Consider the following 19,248-nt stretch of genomic DNA (forward strand, 5'->3'; position numbering starts at 1 on the left):
TGCACAATGGAAGGATGAACTCTTTTGTTGTGATTTTGGTCTATTCACTTTGGGAAAATTGGATTTACTGCTGCATCAGGATGAATTATGAAAGAATCATGTTTTAGAACATAAACAAAGGTAGTTTATGACCATTGCTGTCAACAATAAGAACAGCCAATTCGCCTCCCTTTTCTTCTCTCTCTCTCTCTCTCTCACAAAAGCAACACCAACTCGACTGCATCCTTGCTTCACATCTCTGATAAATGCAGTCAAAAGTAACACCGAAACCCGTTTGTCTCGTATCTTCTATTGGCGCTCCTATACTTGTTCTCGCCCATCGACGACATCTTCTTATCATGCTGTCCCTGCCGAGCCGGACTAGCCAAGGGGCTCTCGAAGGCATTTACACCTGGTGCCAGAAATGTGGTGCTGGTTGCATCGCCCCAGTCGGAGAGAAGTTTAGAGACCATCTCGGCGAGCGCAGTATCTACTGTACCAAAGAGTGCTGGTGGAAGCACGGTCAAGAGCGAGGGTTCACGCCTTACGGTGGCTATTCGAATCCTATCATCTGCGAACCACCTCCCGATCCTAACACTATTATGCCCATCTTCACTCCGAGACTTCGACCTGCCATGTACAGACCTCCCACTACCACGTCGTGTCGCGCCCCTGTCTTGTTGCGCAAGCTTCCTGTCCAACCCCCTCAAGACGCAGTCTCAACACCTCGCTACAGGAACTTAAGCCGTCCTCATCCAAAAGACATCCCGTGGCCAGCACCTGAGATCCCATCGGGAGGCTCTGGGTACGGCTATCCAAACGTCAACTGGCTTCACTACATGCCCGACACAGAGGTCTTCGGCTACCTGATCGACTCGTTCCGCCTTCGCATGCAGGATATCAAGAGTCGACCAACAACTCGCCTCGACGTTTTTTACCGGGATTGGAATAAGGATATGGCCGGCTTCAAGCACTATCTCGACTTGGCTGAAGAGACTCCGGGCCTTTTACCCATCGAGTGGAAGTCCAAGAGGGCGGCGTGCGAGAATCTCTGCAAGCTTGAGCCATACTATGACCTAGCGAGTTTAGACGCTCTGGACAAGCCATCCATCATCCATCATCACGACGGCGACCGGAAGTGCATTCATAGGCTTCGAGAGCTGGCGCAGGCCGTGTTTGGGTACGCGCCTGGCAACCTAAATCTGAGCAAGTTGTGAGCAGCTGTTGTATCCGAGCAGAGGACTTTTTATTCTTGGTTTCTACATTGATTGTATGGGATACCCATGTGACATTGTGCGAGGGAGTTGGGAGTTGGACTGAATCGTGTGTGTGAGGGAGAGGGATGTATGACATTGGTTGCTGGTGATGGATAGCAGGAGGGAATAACGGAAGACAGTGAAGAAAAACATGACCTCCAAGAATCACCACTCGCAGTATTACAATACGCAAAAGATGGCAATATTCTTTCATCGATCATGTAGATCATGTACTGTAGTTGACTATCAGCGGTCAAGATGCACCCACCAATCAAACCTCTTGTCCTCGCCTATCAACGGCATCCACATCTGCATCCCGAGACATAAAAACGGATTCCGTATCGGGTCAAACGGTATCCCCCCCGGACTCCGGCTCCGGCCATGTCGCAATGCATTCCCATTATTGGCAACAAACTGTCCCCCCCACCAGCCTCTTTTATATCTCCGAGAGACACAATCCTACATTCCTTTATCTCAACCAACTTTCCAAAGTAGTGCGCAACCATGGTGATGAAATCGCTTTCCGCGCTGGCAACTGTCGCCTCGGCCTTTGCAATTGGCGCTGATGTCCAGAAACCATTGGGAGGAGGCGGCTTTCAGTGTGATCTCCCTCCCGCGCTCAACCCCACCCGTGACGGACTTCCCTCGGCCGATAGTCTGTTTTCATCTCACGATGCTTTGCTGAGGCAGGTCACAAGGCACCAGGCCGTCGTGCGGGTTCCGTCAATCTGCTACGATGACCTGGGTGACTTTGACAGAGATGAGCGGTGGGAGCCGTTTTACGCTTTGCATGATGTTTTGGCAGGGACGTATCCTGCAATGTGAGTGGTGCTCTTTGCTTTCACGTCCAGTAGCTAATCAGTTGCCAGCCACACACACGCCAAGCTTGAAAAGGTCAATAGATTCGGCTTGGTGTACACACTCGCTGGGAGCGACTCGACTCTTAAGCCATATCTTCTCGCAGCTCACCAAGACGTTGTCCCCGTTCCTGACCCGTCAACATGGACTCACCCACCTTTTGACGCCTACTTTGACGGCGAATGGCTCTGGGGCCGTGGTTCATCTGATGACAAGAACAGTTTGACTGCTCTCCTCTCAGCAATTGAGACACTCCTCACAGAGACCGACTGGAAACCGAAGCGCACTCTCCTGCTGGCATTTGGCTTTGATGAAGAGTGCTCCGGGTATCGCGGTGCCGGAAAGATCGGCGACTTCCTCACACAGCGGTATGGAGACGACAGCATCGCCTTGATCCTCGACGAAGGCGGCTCAGGAATCCAGCTCATCGACAACACACTCTACGTTCTCCCCGCAGTAATGGAAAAGGGCCACATCGACATCTGGGCAGAACTACACACCAAGGGCGGCCACAGCTCCATTCCCCAGCCACACACGGGCATCGGCATCGCGGCAGAGATCATCTCAGCACTCGAAGCTCACCCATACGAGCCAAAGGTCCTCGAGGGTAGTCCAGTGTACAACCACCTTGTTTGTACAGCTAGGTACTCCCCCGATGCCGAGCCCAAGCTCAATGACCTGCTTAAGAAGGGTGATCTCGACAAGCTCACTTCGGAGTTGATTAGCGTGAACCCCACGGCTCGGTTCCTCATTCAGACGACGCAGGCCGTCGACATTATCCAAGGTGGGCAAAAGATCAACGCCCTCCCTGAAGTGGTCACTCTTGGGGTAAACTACCGAATCGCCCCTCAGGACAGTATCGTCGGGGTGCAGCGCCGTTTCATCGAGAGCATTTCAGGCGTGGTGAACAAGTACAACCTTAGTGTGGAGGCGTACGCAGACGATAAAGAGTACCAGGCTATCTTTGGATTGAACGCCGAACCAGTTGGAGACTATGACGGTCGTCTCATTTTGAAAGGAGCAGAAAAGTTTGACATTACCCCCGTGTCACCTACAAGCGGACCAGTCTGGGACATCTTTTCCGGAACGATCCAGCATACCTTTGCCTTTGACGGTGGACGAGTAGTCCCCGTTGGCGAGGTGATGACTGGCAACACTGACACGAGACATTACCTGAGTGAGTTTCCAGTTCATGCATGTTTTTTAATCTTGCAAAATTCTAACAGACTTGCAGACCTTTCGCCACACATTTACCGTTGGACGCCATCCCGACAACGTGGTTCGGAAAACATCCACACGGTGGACGAGAGGGTGAGGATGGATTCGCATCTGGACATTGTCAAGTTTTACTATGATCTGATCCGGAACCTGGACTTGGCGGAGCTGTAGACTAGTGCATGTAACCATTGATAGTCAGGTACTGTTACTCTCGTGATGATCAATTACAAAAGCCTCAAATCCATCCGAGACATTTAGAAAACTTGGCGATGGAAACCCCCACGTCCAAAATCTCCACTTCTCCACCTTTTTCATGTCTTCTCCACACTTTTCTCCTCTTCTCTCCCCCAACACTCAGATGCCGACGATTGCCTATTCCCGAGGAGTCTCAGTCAGCCTCAAAATCAATACCGGTTTTCTTTCTTTTTTGCTGCCCCCAATGTGCCAAGACCGAGGCCAGCTGACACTTTTTGTGTTTGATTAATCCTTGTAAATTGAGGCTGATTCTTTTTGTTTGCCATCATTTACTACCCTCCTCTTTTCAAGCCTGTTTTATGTAGCAACTCTCCGACGCAGAGATCCACGTCCAGGATCACCATCTCAAGATGCTTCAATCCCTTGTCTTCTCTCTACCCGTGGGGGAGCATGAAAAAAATCACTCTAGAATCCCCAATGTTTCGCCCCAGCGTAGAATTACGAATCCCTCGCCTCTTACTTGCCCATTCTTCGCCCCAGTTTACATAATTGTCCAGACCCATTCCTTCAAGGGATCCCTGTTCTGCACTACATGCGGGGTTCTCCACGATGCTTTGTGTCCCTCCTCGTCATCATCGTTCAACCACTCGAGTTCAAATGAAACGTCCGACTCTGGGCCTCGTGCGTTCTTTTTGTTCTCTTTGCCGGCCTTTACCGGTTTTACTTTTCAACTTACTCCCCAAAAGAGGCAACCTAATGCGTGCCTTGTCTGCTGATCATGGCCCCAGCCACTCAAATATTGGTTGCACAGCCGCTGGGGTCGTGACTTGACTGTGCCGCTCACATCCATTGTCGGGGTTTTATTGCTTGCGTCTGCGTCTAAACGTGGAGAATCATGCGTCGTCTTTTCCGCCTCCCCCAGAAAAAGGAGTTACGAAAACATAAGTACCAAAGTCCGAGGTGCAGATGTTGATGTGAGGTGTGGCAACTTTGCAGCAAGATAGACAGTTTTTAAAGAGTAGAGTCATCAATTGAATATCATTGAACATCATTTCCAAATTCATTCCAAAAGACTATTAAAGAAATATCGCTCGTAATAAAATGTACAACAGCTGGGCCAGATGATCGATCCCATGGCTGTGTATATGTATGCATGTGCCCATGCCCAACGCCACAACACCATCTTGTGCTTGATCTAGGTATCATCATCGCTAACCCGATGCAACTCCGTCAACAAGACTTTTTTGCTCATGTCAAATCAAATCAAAGCGTAGGCTCCAGCTCCATGACTTCTTGGAACCCCCGGGCGATCACGTCCAGCTCCTTCTGCGACGGCGCCACGCAGGGTCTTCGAGGTTCGCCCCCGTAGCCAAAGTAGTGGCCCAGCGCCGCCTTGACGCCCACGAAGCCCGTCTTGATGGCCGTCCAGTCGGCCTTGGCCACCTGCGCCTGCAGCTGTCGGGCCTCCTTCCAGCGCCCTTCGTCGGCGAGCTCCATGATTCGCACGCATGCGCGGGGGCACAGGTTTGCGAGGCCCGAGATGGTGCCGTTGGCGCCCACCGCGTGACCCTGGAGGATGAAGTCTGCGCTGCCGCCGCCAACGAAGAAGCCCTCGGGGCAGTCGGCCACGATGCGGGCAAGCTTGCCAGTGTTGCCGCACGTCAGCTTGACGCCCACCACGTTGGGGTGCTTGGCGATGCTGAGGATGGTGTCTGAGGAAAGATCGCGGCCGGCAGCGGCGCCGGGGAAGTTGTACACGAGAAGAGGGATAGGGCTCTTGTCGGCCACGTCATAAAAGTGCTGCACAACGAGGTCGTCGGGGAGCAAGCCGCCGTAGTAGCTGGGAGGGAGAACCAGGGCATGAGTGGCGCCCGCCTTGCCGGCGTCCTCGCACAGCTGAGTCGTCTCCTTGGTGCTCTGAGCACCACAGCCGGCGATGAGGGGGATGCGAGCGCCGGTTGACTCGTGGAGGATGGTATCCCTGGCGACGCGGATAATGGCGGTTCGCTCAGAGTGTGAAAGGTGGGCACATTCGCCGTTGGAGCCGTGGACTACGATACCAGCGACTCCTGCTTCGAGGAGCTTGATGATGTGCTTCTCCAGGGCTGGGGAGTCGACCTCGTCATCGGGGGTGAAGAAGGCGAGGGTGGGGACGTAGACGCCGTCGCCGAGTCGTAGTTGAGGAGCTTTTGGTGAACCCATGGTGGGAGATGTGAGGAGTGTAGCAGGCATGAAGTCTGAAGTGAGATGTGATGTTGTATATGAATTGGGGGGGGATGTCGTCGTCTTATACGCAACAACAGATGCTTAAGCGGACAGGGAAGTTAAACAAGATGGTATGATAAGGAAATCTCGGCAAACAAAAGGGCGTCAGCTGCTCTTTTATGTCCACCGCAAGACCAGGGCAGCCCTTGGAAAAGTAGGACGGAGTTGGAAAGGCGGCCTTCGTCATGAGGCTTTGCTTAGCCAGAGAGTCCCAAGCCTTGGTCTAAGCGGTGTCAACTCGGCAGATGGATGCTCACACGAGCCAGCCAGGCGCAGACAAGGGGGGGTCCTTTTGGCGTGGGGGTTAGCTCTGATCACCAGGAAAGCCACCGGATGCCTGGGTCAAGCGGGGGAGGCAGAGTAGAGTCAAAAGGCCAGGCCACGCCGTCCTCCGGCCGAGTGCCTCCGGGCCGCACCGGTAATCGCCAGACTTGCTCGCCCGAGAACCAGCACGCGCGCAAAGAGGAAAGAGAAGACTGGGCAGACCGCCCCGAATGGAGTCTCTCAGTGGGGGTACCAGTTGTCGAACAATGAGCCCACAAAATGTCGGGGACGGATTCTCGTATGTGTGCGTGTAAGCTGTAAACAAAAGGATGTACAAGCACGCGGATGACCTCGTGAGAGTGCCCAGAACGATAGGAGTGCGGACGCAGACATGCCAATGGTTACACAAAAGCTGAGCCCGAGCTGTCTGACTTGCGTAAGTAGGAGGCTTGACAGGCAGCCTTCAGAGACCGACGGCGCCCTCCACCAACAATCATGATCAGCACGACAGAAGCAGGTACCGTCCGAGAGCGACGTCTCCTGATCAAGGCTCTCACCCTCCAAGTTCCAAAACTGGTCATTGTCGACGCAACGCTACGCAACTCTGTAGACTAGGCGCCCCCCGAACCCAGAGCCCGCCGTCCCCTAGGCGTCCAATGGACCGACGCCCATTTTCCCTAATTGACCAAACAGAAGCCGTGTATATCAGGCAAGGTCATGCTGGGGGAGGGGAACCCCCACGTCTTCTTCTCCCAGCCAGCGCCTGGAGAGAAGTGTCAGCTCCATCCGTCAACCAATGACAGCCCTGAATTGGCACGCCCAGCTTGCTTCGCTTCCCTGGCCTTGGAGGCTTGTGTGTAACTTGAAAGGTAAAGGGGGGGAGAAGACTAGCATGGGGCGCATGGGTGGTGTCTTTTTTTGCTTGCGCCGGACTTGATACCAGGCATGGAAGAAGGAAGTAGAAAAGTGCTGGGAAGGGTGAATTTGTTGATTGAGAAGAGCGTGGGGGGTTCTTCATCAAAGGTCACTTGGAGGTACAGTAACTTACGATGATGGCGGCGACGCAACACACTCGCCACACTTTTTACTCAGCTTCTCGAATTGAACACAGATTCAGATCTCGCGAGATGAATTGAAAAACTCCCATTGATGGAAGATTGCCCATCTTCAAGCCATGTGATATGATCGACCACAGCTGCGTCCTTCGATGTGATGGGATGGATGGGCTTCCGAACAGACCGAGGCCCGTGGCCATGGGACAAGAGCCAGACGCCACGGGCCACTGCAGCCGGGGTTCCTCACGTGCTGCCCAGAGACGTGGGGGGTTCTCTCGCATCTTGCTTTGTTCAGATTGCATTGAAAGAGTCGTCTCTGATGATGTCGGATTCCTTCATCCAGGGCCCTTGCCCATCTGTGCATCTCGCATTCCATGTTCCGGCACTTACCCTAGTTCCCTTTGCCGGCGGTCAGTTCATCTTTTCACGACAAAGGAATCATCAGGCTGTGGAGATTGCGTCGTGCAAGATTCATGACAACTGCAACGCTGGTGGCATGACTCTCAGTTAATCAAGTACCAAGTAGAGATGAACACACAAGCCTATCTTACACTACCTCCAGATGGCCATCCTTCCCCGCAGGCTTTCCCTGATTATACTCAGCCTTGACTCGTTACTTGGTCAAAAGGCTGCACGGATCCTTTGCGAGCCAGCCCGGGGAAGTTGGGAAGTCCGACTAAGCCCCAGGCTAGACTCGTCCGCCGAGTCGGGTCCTCCAAGCAAGATACCCGGCGTACCCCGCGACGCCCAGCAGCGCCAGCCTCCCCACCGCCGAGAGGAGGTTATCGTTGGCCCTCGCCCTGCTCCTCTTTACCATCCTTTTGCTGTTCGCCTTGAACATCTCGCGGTCGTTAAGGCGGGGAAATGGCGCCTCCACCATCTTGCCCATCTCTAGGTCCTCGATCATGGGGATGGGGACTCCTAGATGCTCGCACAGGGGTGCCCATCCGTCTGTGATGGTATACTCTATGCGGCGCTCGGCGGGGATGCGCTCACGGAATTCATCGTACTGCGCCTTGTACCATGCCAGAGCCTTGTCCTTTTCCTCACCGTGATCGTACTTTAGCACATACTGCCTCAGAGCCTTACTATACCCAGCCATGTTGCGCAGACTGGTATCAAACATGAAGGAGTAGATCATGGACAGCTTCCGCCCCAAACCCTGCGGCTTGGTCATGAGATAAATGCTGTTGAGCACGCTGTCGTACCACTTCTCCGGGTCGCGGTTCAGGATGATCACCTTGGCCTCCGGGTAGGCCTCCGCGAGCTCGGGGCCGAGGAACGCGGCAGGCGCATCACACACGGCCTGGCAGTCGCCGAGGAGACGGTCAAAGTCGGCACGGGTAAAGGTGCCCCGGCCGGCATACTTTGCCTCAAACGCCCGGACCCATTCCGAGGCCTGCGATGTGTCCTGGATCATCGAGTGCATGTGGTAGCAGTCGTGGAAGCCCAACTGCCACAGGGCACTGCGAATGCCTGCGGATCCGAAACGAGTCAGCTCAGATCTCTGTTTCTTTCGCCTTCCCCTTATCTGGTGGCCACACTGCTTTTATCCATGCAAGGAGGACGTGTTGGCTGCCACACATCCATCGCACACCCCTTTGTGACACCCCTGGGCATTGCGTGATTCGGTGAGCGGACGGTGAAAACCTACTCAGCGTGCCTGTGCGATGCACGCCGCAGACGATGACGCGCATAGGGACGATGCGGTCGGGGAGTATAGCCACGGACCCCTGGGATCTCTTGGTAGGTGAGGCCATGATTGTTTGTGTAGTATACGGAGTAGTGCGTTGTTTATGCCGAAGATGGGGCGATTACGACGACGGGATATTGTTGAGATCTGCCGGGTAGGTATGGATGTGCAGTAAATAGTCTGGTCAGGAGTCAAGCGGTATCCTACAGTAGCGCAGCGGGCGCGCTTATCGCTGGGCGTCTATCTCCCGTCTCCTCTCGGTGTGGTTGGTGTGGGTGTGGCGTTGAATGACTCTTGCTCCGACTCACCTTGATCATCGATAGGTTGTTGATATCAATAGAGGACCCAGTAAAAAAAAGTCAAACGTTTCCATTTTTGTTTCCCTGCTTACTCACTCTTTATCTGTGCCTCGCACTATACTCGATACATTCTTGAGACGATGAAATCTCTTTCCAAGAATAGCCACCCAGGGACAAGGCAACGATGAAATTATCTAGAACATCATAGCTTCTATACTAGCTCGAGCTTAGATGCCTCCATCTCCGAGCTATTGGGCACCTCAAAGTGGATGCTCCGGAACGGCCGGTCCCGGATAGAGCTACTCCGTCTCCTCTTTACAGCCTCAATCAATGGATGCATCCTATCTCTCCCCTGCTCTTGGCCCCTTCACCAAGAGCAAGAGCCTCCATCTCTCACACTAAGCTTTGGCATGTGATGATAAAAAAAACGGGAACAAGGGAGAATTGGGAAAACCGAGATATGGGTCTGCAGGGGGATCAACTTGAGAGCTGTCACCTCCGCCGGTTGATATGCAAAGAGCTGGTGAGCTTGTCATTACGCGTTAAAACAACAGAAAACCTGCCCACAGCTGTCGAATACGAGACGAGACGAGAGACGTCAGGGTAGTCCGGACACCATTGCATCATCTGAAGTGACCGCCGAGAAAAAGATACCAGCATCCGCGACTGCACGTCAGGATGCACGTCCCGTCACATCAATCTAGGAAACCAACAGTGCCGATCAACTGCCAGCCGTGCATCTCGCTGGTGTTGACGACAAAATCTTGAAGTGCGTGTCGCATTGTCTCAGGGCACCCATCACCCTGTTGATCGCTGCAGGGCTGCAGCAACCAGCACTTCCCGTCCCCTGGAAGCACAGGGCAGTTCGCGCCCGAGGCGGACGCCGTCGAGGTCCGCACGTGGCGCTGAAGCCGCTGTTGGATGGGTTGGCTGGCGGCGGAAGAAGCCCGCTGGAAGCTCAGGGGACCAGGTCAGGGCCTGGATCTTGCAGTACCAACTGGCTGGGAGAAGGCAAGATTTTCTTCATCTTTCACTCTGCGTGTACACCCTCCCAGAATGGGTAATCCGAGCCCGTCATGATAAAAACTGCAGGTTGTCGACTTTATCCGGGCCAATCTAGAGGCAGGGACCAGCCATGATGAGACACGACGGGGACCCGACAACGGACGAGAACTCACCTGGTGCCAGCCGAAGCGAGAGAGTGTAAGAAAAGCAAAATCATGTTCATCAGGCAAGTTTCGGCCGAGCAGTCATAGAGAAAAGAGAGACTTTGGCGGCTGGTTGAACAGGGTGACTCAAATTAACCGGTCGCCGGACCAAAACACCACGCCGAGATCGCCAGTGCATTACGAAAGCCAACCTAAACAACCAGCCCACGCGCGGCCGATAACGACAGCAGGACGGGCCATGACGGTAAGGGGAGGCGAAGCACATCATTATCATACCTACATACCTCTTATATGATTTCATCACATCAATGGCTCCTCCACCAAAAAGCAGGTATGCTACCTGTCGGAGCCTCTCTCGGCGACCCACAAAGGTCCCTTATCACACACCTTGCCCAACAGGACCAGGCTTTATTTTCAAGTTTTTTTTGCCCCCAGGAACCACCAGAGGCTCCAATTTTTGATCCTCTCGCTCCGGGGCGAGCCCAAAGATCCATTCCCAGAGTAGGGAGCTCGACGCGCGCCCAACAAAGAGCAAAAGAGAAAAAGGGTCTCCCCCGTCGATCGACGGACCATGAATCCTTCTCTTCCTTTTAGTTTCTTAGCAGCCAAACGCTGAGAGACGATCGTCTCGGGGTTCAATTAAATAAACCCTGACTATTTCCCACCATAATCTTTTCATTCAAGTGTGTCGGCCGTTGACTCGTTCACACCCCATGTCGGCCGAACAGAACGACAGCAGCAGCGGCGGAAGCGGCAGTGGGAGCGCTCGGCCGAGCGAGGTCCCCACCCCAGTCCGCAAGGAGAAGAAGCGAGTCGGCTTCCACGCCAGCAGTGACAGCTTCGCTGCCAAAGGAGGAAGTGACCAGGCCGGGGCTAGTCGACCTCGTGAGGATGAGGTCGTCTTCTCTCCTACCGGGTCCCCGAAGCTAGCCCCTGGGGAACTACCGCCCAACGCCCCAGACGCATACGAACTAAGCCTTGCACTCACAAAGATATTGTCCGCCGAGCAGGAGAACAAACGTCGTCAGCAGGAGAAGGACAAGGTCGAGAAGCTGTCCCCTGGAACACCAGACCTCCTAGGTCCGAAACGTCCGAGACCAGCATTGAGGAGAAACACCAGCTATGACGCCCCCCAGGATCGTGAGATGGCCGATCTGGCAGAGTCACGGGCGAGCGAACGCCAACTCAAATCCATGACTGACGCTCGCCAGAGAGCTGACCGTCTAGCTGTGTCAGTGGGAAGCTACTCGGCTCCGGGATCCAGGCGTGGATCAATTGACCTTGCTGAAGTGCCGTCGGCCCAACCCCTGATTGAGGACTACGAGAGTGACGACGATCTACCAAAGAAGACGACAGTTATCGACGATGGAGGCACTTACTCTACCTTACGCCAACGAGTACCGAGGATAACATACGATACCGAACCCTTCAAGCACCACACCGATGCGGAGAACCTGGTCAGATCTCACAGCCGTAAAGGAAAGAGAGATTTGTTTCATCAGCAGCCAAGTGGACAAGCCTCTGGGACTGCAACTCCTGTTCTTGAACAGAACTATGCTCACGATTATGTCCCACGACCAGACAAGTACCGTGGAGGCATTCTATCCTCCCTTCTCAAGTTGTACCATGATGATCGAGGAGCTCCAAGCAGCGGCTTCAACACTCCTCAGATACCTGGTACACCTCTCATGTCCCCTCGTCCTTCACCTCCAACCTCGAGGCCTGCTTCAGCCATGGGTACTCCTCTCCGTTCACCACCTCGTTCTCGGCCCTCGAGTGGTCTCTTCAACTATCACAAGTCCCGCAACTCGACATCCTCCCTTGCCTTGACCGAACTGATGAAGTCGTCCTCCATGTTCGCGGTCCCAGCTTCAACCAACATCTCTGACCAATGGGCCGAAAAGCTCAAGCGAGAACAGACGCCACCCCCCAAGAAGCGAGACAAGGCTCGCATCACCATCCACATTGCGGGTATTATCCAGCGTCACCGCTACCTGTTGAAGCTATGCCGCGCACTCATGATGTACGGCGCCCCGACGCATAGACTGGAGGAGTACATGACCATGTCCTCCCGAGTCCTCGAGATTGAAGCCCAGTTCCTTTACCTACCCGGCTGCATGATTATCAGCTTCGACGATAGCACGACACATACCACCGAGGTCAAGCTCGTCCGCGTTCCTCAGGGTATCGACCTAGGACGTCTCCGTGACGTGCACAACATCTATAAGGAGGTGGTGCACGACAAGGTTGGAGTGGAAGAAGCCACCAAGCGACTGGACGAGGTGATTCTGAACAAACCGAAGTTCAACATCTGGCTTCGTGTGTTCCTCTACGGCGTCGCCTCGGCCTGCGTCGCCCCCTTTGCTTTCCAGGGACGTTTCATTGATTTGCCTATTGCATTCATCCTTGGCGCCATCGTTGGAATCCTCCAACTGGTGCTGGCTCCTAGCAATGAGCTATACGCCCATGTGTTTGAGGTGTCGGCTGCGGTTGTCACATCCTTTCTGGGACGAGCCTTTGGTTCCATCAACAACGGCGAACTGTTCTGCTTCAGTACTCTAGCCCAGAGCAGTATCGCCTTGATTCTCCCCGGTTACATGGTCCTCTGCAGTTCACTAGAACTCCAGAGCGGCAACATCGTCGCCGGAAGTGTACGCATGGTGCACGCCCTCATCTACACGCTGTTCCTCGGATACGGAATCACAATCGGAGCCTCCCTGTACGGAATGATTGACAAGAACGCGACGAGTTCAACCAAGTGCAACGACCCCCTCGGACGGGAGTGGTATTTCCTTTTCGTCCCCGGGTTTGCCCTGTGTCTCTGTCTCATCAACCAAGCCAAGTGGAAGCAGACGCCCGTCATGACGGCCATGGCCTTGGCGGGTTTCTGCGTCAATAGCTACTGCAGCGAGTACTTTGGAGGAAACGGTCAGATCTCCAACATGCTTGGCGCTCTCGCTATTGGCATCCTCGCGAATTTGTACTCGAGACTTGGAAGACATGTTGAGAATGGTTGGCTGGACTTTGTCGACTGGTGGAAGCTCAGGGTTCGACCGAGGTACACCAGGAAGAAGCTTACCTCGGATACTTGGTCTCTACCCTCAATGTCCGACCCCGAGTCGCGTCCCCAATCCCCCGAGAAGCCCGAGAAGAAGCCCCGGAAGGTCGGATACAGTCTTGCCGCGGCGGCTATGCTCCCCGCCATCTTCGTCCAGGTGCCATCTGGTCTCGCGGCTGGTGGCTCTCTGCTGGCCAGTATTGCTTCGGCGGACGAGATCACCAAGAACTCGGGTGGCAGCAGCGACTCTATGGGCAATCTCGACGGAACGGCGTTCAACGTCTTGTTCAAGGTTATTCAAGTCGCTATTGGAATCAGTGTCGGTCTGTTCCTGAGCGCCCTGATTGTGTATCCTCTTGGTAAGAGGAGGAGTGGTCTGTTCAGTTTCTAGGCAATGACCTGAACTCAAAAGTGTTTTATTTGGAGAGTGTACGATGACGGCCTAATAATAACGGGTACGATATCGGGAATGAACATCGACCCGGGACAGGATATTACAAAAACAAGAGATGGGATTACAGGAAATTTCTTTTGCTTTTTGTTTCATTGGAGTTATACTGGAGTGATTGGGAAAAAGCGAGCGAGCGATGGGAATGTCTTGATAGTTTTCACTTTTGGCTTACACAGCGATCTTTTCTTGGAATATCTGGGGATTTTAATGATTGGATTTTAACGGATAAGCAACATCTAGAATATTAATTATTCTGTTTCTCGTTTTCAACATCATCTTGTACTTGTTCCTTGTACATGACGTCCTTTCTTGGATATCACATGCTGTGCTACCTCTACGATACAGTGACGTCACCTCGACTCTCCAAACCCTCACATTCCACCTCAAGTTCGATTAAGCAAATCTACACACCTTTTCGAAGAAAAAAAACACGGCAAGATCCTAGACCAAAACTAAATCTACACTCTAAAAAAACGGTTCTTCATTCGTACACGCAAAGTACCAACAGCCGGTATGAAGATTCGCTCCTCTCGCATCTCGACTTCGATAGCCAAGGCGATATGTCGTCGTCACGGCACAACAAAGTCCAACGTCCTCCGCGTCATCCTTTCCTTTTTCCGCCTTTTCAAGCTTCTCCTCTCACGATTCCGACCTGTTGATTTCCTCGCGCTGAGAAAGGAGGTTTGGAAGCTTGATGAGGATGAGTATACTGCTTCGTTCCAGGAGCAGCAGGATGAGCCGAGGACGCAGAGGAAGAAGGGAAAGGATCCTCTTGCGCAGCTTGTACCCATCGGTGATCTTGGATACAGTGGTTCGACTTTCTTCACTACGCCTAATGACAAGTATCTTGTCAAGTCGCTTCCTCGACGTTTTGAGCAGGCCTTCTTCGCGAGGGAGTTGCTGGATCCTTATATCGGACACATGAAGCACCAACCTCACAGTTTGCTCGTCCGAATCACAGACCTTGTACATGCACCTCATGCATCGCTGGGTGGTATGCTAGGTGTTACACCCACGCACCACATCGTCATGGAGAACCTGCTCTTTGGCAGACCACAGGACCAAGAGGGGGACGGCTGGGAGACGTACGACCTCAAACCAAACGACTACTTCTTCCCAGAGCGGGATATCGCCGACGGAGCCTTGGTTCCTGGCAGCGTCATCGAACGCCTCGTCGACGAGTTCCCAGGAAAAGTACGCGTCACACGCGAAGCCAAAGAAGAACTCACCTCCCTCCTCTTCGCCGACTCAGCCCTCCTCGCATCCCACAACGCCGTCGACTACTCCCTCTTCCTAGTCCGCTACCCCTGTGGAAGCAATGTTCCAACCGTATCCTCCGACGCTGGTGCATGGCGAAAGGGCGTTAACGACGTCGAGGGCAAGTGGACGTATCGATGCGTGGTTCTCGACTTTTTCTGGGCAAAGCATACTCTGCACGCGAGGACGCTGACAAAGGTGGTCAAGATCTTCAACAAGGTGGCTCACAAGGGGCCTATGAGCATCACGGCGGATCCGGCCGAGTATAGGGAGAGGTTCATGAAGATGGTTGACGAGATGGTCGTTGTGGAGTGATGTCTGTATTTGGGGGAGGTAATACCTAAGGGATCGGTTCAGAAAGCAAGCAAGCAGTAGATGACTAGCTTTTTTCTTTGCCATTGTTCAAGTTCGAAAGCTTTTTAATATCAATTTTTATTCTGTCTGATTGCCATCCCCCTACCAGAAGAAGGAAAGGAGAGTTAAGGCCCTTGGCCCTTGAGCCTGCACACTGACACGTCTCACGCTCAACGACTCAAAACAGTGCATTACCTTGACAAAGAGTTGTAAAAGAATTCGAGTAATATTATTAAAGTTTCCATCGTTAAAAGGAAATCATGGGAGGCTAGGATGGGTAGTGTTTGTAATCACGAACTCCTCTCAAGTGGTGGTGCTATAGGGTAGGGGTGAAATCGTGATCGTCACTATTATCAAGGTAGTAAAGGAGTCTCGATGCCAGTATGAGTTCAGAGATTTCACGTTGAATTAAGATACCACTGTCTATGGCTAATCTGCTCGTTCTGTCACGCTCATTCTGGGTTCGTGGATAACAATCTATCATTTCTCATTTTTGGGTATCATTATTCCTCATCTGGGTATCCAGCCCTCAGTCCACCACCTTCAACATGTCATACGCCTTATGGCTGATCGCCTTCTTCACCACCTTGAGAGGGTCCATCTTGGCCTTCTTCTTGGTTGGCTTCTCTGTGGCATTGCCATCCTCGTCCTTGTCCACAACCACTTCCTCTTCCTCATCGTCCTCCTCTGGCTCCTCAAAACCACCTCCATCCAGGAACACCTTGAGCATTCCCTGCGAGTAACCACTGACGAGGCAAGTTCCCTCCTCCTCTGCAGTAACGGGCTTGGGCGCCGTGGTGTCTCCCATTCCACCCGAGTAGCCCGCTCGTCCCCCAGCCAGGTTCCAGAACACCAGTTCTGGCATCTCGTAACCGGCATCTTGGTACTTGCTCTTGATTCGCTCAAATGACGTGGTCCATTCAGCGGGCTTCTTCGGCTGCTCATCCCAGCTATAAGACTCGTTACCACAGGCGGCATCAAACTGCATGTCACTGAAGACAAAGACACGTTTCACCATGTCCTCCTGCTTCAGGTTGTTCCTGATCGCCATGGGGAGAATGAGATCTTCGAAAACTGCCACAAAGTTTGTGTTCATGCCCCATTGCGAAGACAGCATGTTCCGGTACTTGTCTCCCAAAGGCTTGGTGAGGTCGACTTGTTCGACGGTGGGGCTGGCGCTGAATGTGATGAATGCCCCTGAGAACGGAGGCTTCGCAACCTCTGCAATCAGAAGGGACAGACCAATAGCCGAGTCCATCGGGGTAGTGTTGTCGGGGAAGTTGGGATATGTCATACTTCCAGACACATCGCAGACGGCGATGCAAGACTCGAGAGTGCCCGAGTCTTTGATGCGTTGTACCAGCGTCTTCCACTGCCCATCAACAACCTTGGCCTCGATCTCATGGACCTTTCGGTCAACAAGATCGCGTGCACTGTTATTCCCGCTGCCCGAGTTTCCCCCTCGCACCTTTTGAATCAAGGTAGACGGCAGCAGGGTTGCTCCAGAGATGTTGGCCTTTCCTTCGGCGACCTTGTCGATATATGCACCAAAATGGTCCATATCCTTCTCGATGAAAAGCTTCGAGTATTGACTCATGGCAAGAGAAGGGACCCGATCGTACTTGATGTTGTCAAACTTTTGGAGTGTAATGTCACGTTCGACAACCTCAAGATGCTTCCGAAGAGCAGATGTGTCCTTGCGGTACTCTTCGCGTGCGAATCGAAGGTACGTCTCTCGGTCGTCCGTTGGCGAAAGACGGTTGTCCTGGATAGAGTCTCGTGGATACAGAATCTCGGCAATGGTGCTGATAATGAAGGTGTGCCTGTCGTGAAAGTGGTCGTGCGAAGGAGCCCACTTGCCACACAGCGAGATGGTGCGCTTTGCCTTTGCATCAACTCCTCGGAGTATGCAAAGGTCCTTTTCCAGCTGCTCTGCAAACAGTCGGGCGATGGTCAAGTGCAGGGCACGATACACTGGATCCGTGTTGAAGGCCTTGACTGCCGCCTCGTAGCGGTTGTCTCTGGTTTGCCGTCTGAACTCCTTTGGAGGCAGACTAGTCTGTTCCTTTTGTCCCTTTTGCTCCTTCTCATCGCTTTCCATGATACGATCTCTTCGAGAGCGAGCTCCTCCGCGGCCACGACCACGGCCACGACCTCTTCCGACTCCACGACCGCGAGTCTTTGTGATGCTCTTCCCTCGGATAATACCAGGATTCTTGCTGTTGAGAACGCTCTTAGGATCCGAGAGCCCGTCGAGCTTCTTGTTGACTGCCAGGGCAAGGATGTTGGGGAGATCCTTCCAGTAGCCATGGGCCACCCCGTGCTTGACATCGTACTTTGTGGGGTCGTCCTCGTCCTTCACGTCGACAATCACCGCGTCGTCTTCGCTCTCCTTCTTGGCCTTCTTTTCGATGACTGGGCGGCTCAACCACTGGAGATTGGCGACGAGGGTTGCGGGATGGTTCTGTGCTAGCCACCCAGCGCAGCGGTAAAAGCTGACTCTTGAGCTTTTTCCCAAGTGGATGGAACGGGCATTGAAGATGATTTTGAGGGTATCTAGAGGGTCCGCCTTCCAGGCGGCTGGGAGCAGTTCCGCCAGACGTGGCCCAGACACGACCTCCTCGAGTTCCTGAAAGAGGTCCACGAGGGCATCCTTGGTGGAGCGGTATGCAAGATCGCTGTTTTCGGTATGCATCATGTTCTCAAGGTTTCGAGGAGGCTCCTGCTCTTCCTTGCCGTAGCTCACCAGGCCTTCCATAAAGGGATTAGACTTGGTGTCAGCCTTGGGCTCCTCTGGTTTGGCGTCGTGCGAGTCGGGTCCCGTTACATCCATGGCATCAATGCCTTTCCGGATCTCGCCTGTCGTGCTGTTGGAGACAAGAGTGAATGTCTCTGACTCGCCAGCATCGGTCATGGCCTGATCCTGACCAGTACCAAGATCCACTGGGGTCTCGTCATGGCGACGACGAAGCTCCTCCCGGAGGAAGTTCTCGAACTCTGCCTGGGGCTTCTTCAAGGACTCGTGGAAGGGAAAGAGGACAGGGTACGACGACTTGAGGAACCAGGCCTCCTGAGATTCGGTGGTTGACGCCATGATGGATGAATGATGGACAAGTCTTGGACCCCTGGAGGTATTGGCTTGCTGAAGAGGAGGATTTCAGCGACGGGAATGTATTGGCCTTAATATAGCTGGGTATTGTGGAGATTTGTGAGACCTGAGAGAAACGTTGGGGAGCTGGGCTGATGTCGGTCAGTGAGTCAGCCACAGAAGTACTATAGTAGTAGGTACTAGTGAGGTACTTACTTTGTTGAGGGATGGCTCCCCGCTTCTGGTAGTCAACGTGTAGCGGCAATATGGCTTGACCAAACTTCGATCTCGATCCAATGGATTTCTGCTGTTGGTTGATCAGGCTGCTACATGCGGCTGAGGCTTGCTGCCTACGGGTCGGCTGAAGCCATCCACAATGCCACCCCCCGGTGAGCAAGGCCAATGCCTGTTGGTTAGCGGCTACACAGGATCGCCAGATGGACCTCAATGGAGCATCCTCCCGTGTTGGCAAGGCCTTGGCGAGCCATTGAGCAACGTGGAAGGACCTTGTCTGTGGGGTTGCCAGGGTTTGGCAGGGATCGCGGCCGCTTGAGTCACCGGGGAAGGTGGAGCTTATGTTGGACGCCGTCCTTTCTCACGTGAGACGTCCTAAACTCTCTCTTGACCACATTCCTTCTGAGGGGTCAAGGACCGGGTTCTTTGTTCTATCGACGTCAAGTTTGTCTCTTCGAAACATGTGAAACCAACCGAGTAGCTGCACCGTCGAGTCGAGGAGTCCCAGCTAAAGAAATCAGCCAGTAATCCGAGTCTGTCTGCCCTGACTGCCAA

At 53.4% G+C, this 19,248-nt stretch overlaps 7 protein-coding genes across 7 annotated transcripts; 4 read left to right on the forward strand and 3 right to left on the reverse strand.

Annotated features, from left to right (window-relative positions):
• Positions 1 to 338: 338 nt before the first annotated feature.
• NECHADRAFT_76120 (uncharacterized protein) lies at positions 339 to 1,196 on the forward strand (the record flags this gene model as incomplete). Its single annotated transcript, XM_003045807.1, has 1 exon — positions 339 to 1,196. The coding sequence occupies one exon, from the start codon at positions 339 to 341 to the stop codon at positions 1,194 to 1,196; it is 858 nt and encodes a 285-aa protein (XP_003045853.1).
• A 543-nt stretch (positions 1,197 to 1,739) lies between these two features.
• Positions 1,740 to 3,598, forward strand: NECHADRAFT_103332 (uncharacterized protein; the record flags this gene model as incomplete). Its single annotated transcript, XM_003045808.1, has 3 exons — positions 1,740 to 2,056; positions 2,105 to 3,270; positions 3,328 to 3,598. 3 exons carry the CDS (start codon positions 1,740 to 1,742, stop codon positions 3,480 to 3,482), a joined length of 1,638 nt encoding a protein of 545 aa, XP_003045854.1. The 3' UTR covers positions 3,483 to 3,598.
• A 941-nt stretch (positions 3,599 to 4,539) lies between these two features.
• Positions 4,540 to 5,822, reverse strand: NECHADRAFT_99111 (uncharacterized protein). Its single transcript, XM_003046370.1, has one exon. The coding sequence runs from the start codon at positions 5,736 to 5,738 to the stop codon at positions 4,770 to 4,772; it is 969 nt and encodes a 322-aa protein (XP_003046416.1). The 5' UTR covers positions 5,739 to 5,822; the 3' UTR covers positions 4,540 to 4,769.
• A 1,956-nt stretch (positions 5,823 to 7,778) lies between these two features.
• Positions 7,779 to 8,850, reverse strand: NECHADRAFT_34277 (uncharacterized protein; the record flags this gene model as incomplete). The annotated part of the gene is made up of 2 exons (XM_003046371.1): positions 7,779 to 8,566; positions 8,745 to 8,850. The coding sequence occupies 2 exons, from the start codon at positions 8,848 to 8,850 to the stop codon at positions 7,779 to 7,781; spliced, it is 894 nt and encodes a 297-aa protein (XP_003046417.1).
• A 2,114-nt stretch (positions 8,851 to 10,964) lies between these two features.
• Positions 10,965 to 14,028, forward strand: NECHADRAFT_66128 (uncharacterized protein; the record flags this gene model as incomplete). Its single annotated transcript, XM_003045809.1, has 1 exon — positions 10,965 to 14,028. One exon carries the CDS (start codon positions 10,965 to 10,967, stop codon positions 13,698 to 13,700), a length of 2,736 nt encoding a protein of 911 aa, XP_003045855.1. The 3' UTR covers positions 13,701 to 14,028.
• Positions 14,029 to 14,236: 208 nt separating this feature from the next.
• NECHADRAFT_57898 (uncharacterized protein) lies at positions 14,237 to 15,459 on the forward strand. The gene has a single exon (XM_003045810.1). It carries the CDS (start codon positions 14,274 to 14,276, stop codon positions 15,330 to 15,332), a length of 1,059 nt encoding a protein of 352 aa, XP_003045856.1. The 5' UTR covers positions 14,237 to 14,273; the 3' UTR covers positions 15,333 to 15,459.
• Positions 15,460 to 15,900: 441 nt separating this feature from the next.
• Positions 15,901 to 18,465, reverse strand: NECHADRAFT_33068 (uncharacterized protein; the record flags this gene model as incomplete). Its single annotated transcript, XM_003046372.1, has 3 exons — positions 15,901 to 17,412; positions 17,536 to 18,141; positions 18,199 to 18,465. The coding sequence occupies 3 exons, from the start codon at positions 18,463 to 18,465 to the stop codon at positions 15,901 to 15,903; spliced, it is 2,385 nt and encodes a 794-aa protein (XP_003046418.1).
• Positions 18,466 to 19,248: the final 783 nt, after the last annotated feature.

The sequence above is a fragment of the Fusarium vanettenii genome (assembly GCF_000151355.1).
Source record: "Fusarium vanettenii 77-13-4 chromosome 2 genomic scaffold NECHAsca_18_chr2_1_0, whole genome shotgun sequence".
Lineage (NCBI taxonomy): Eukaryota > Fungi > Ascomycota > Sordariomycetes > Hypocreales > Nectriaceae > Fusarium > Fusarium vanettenii.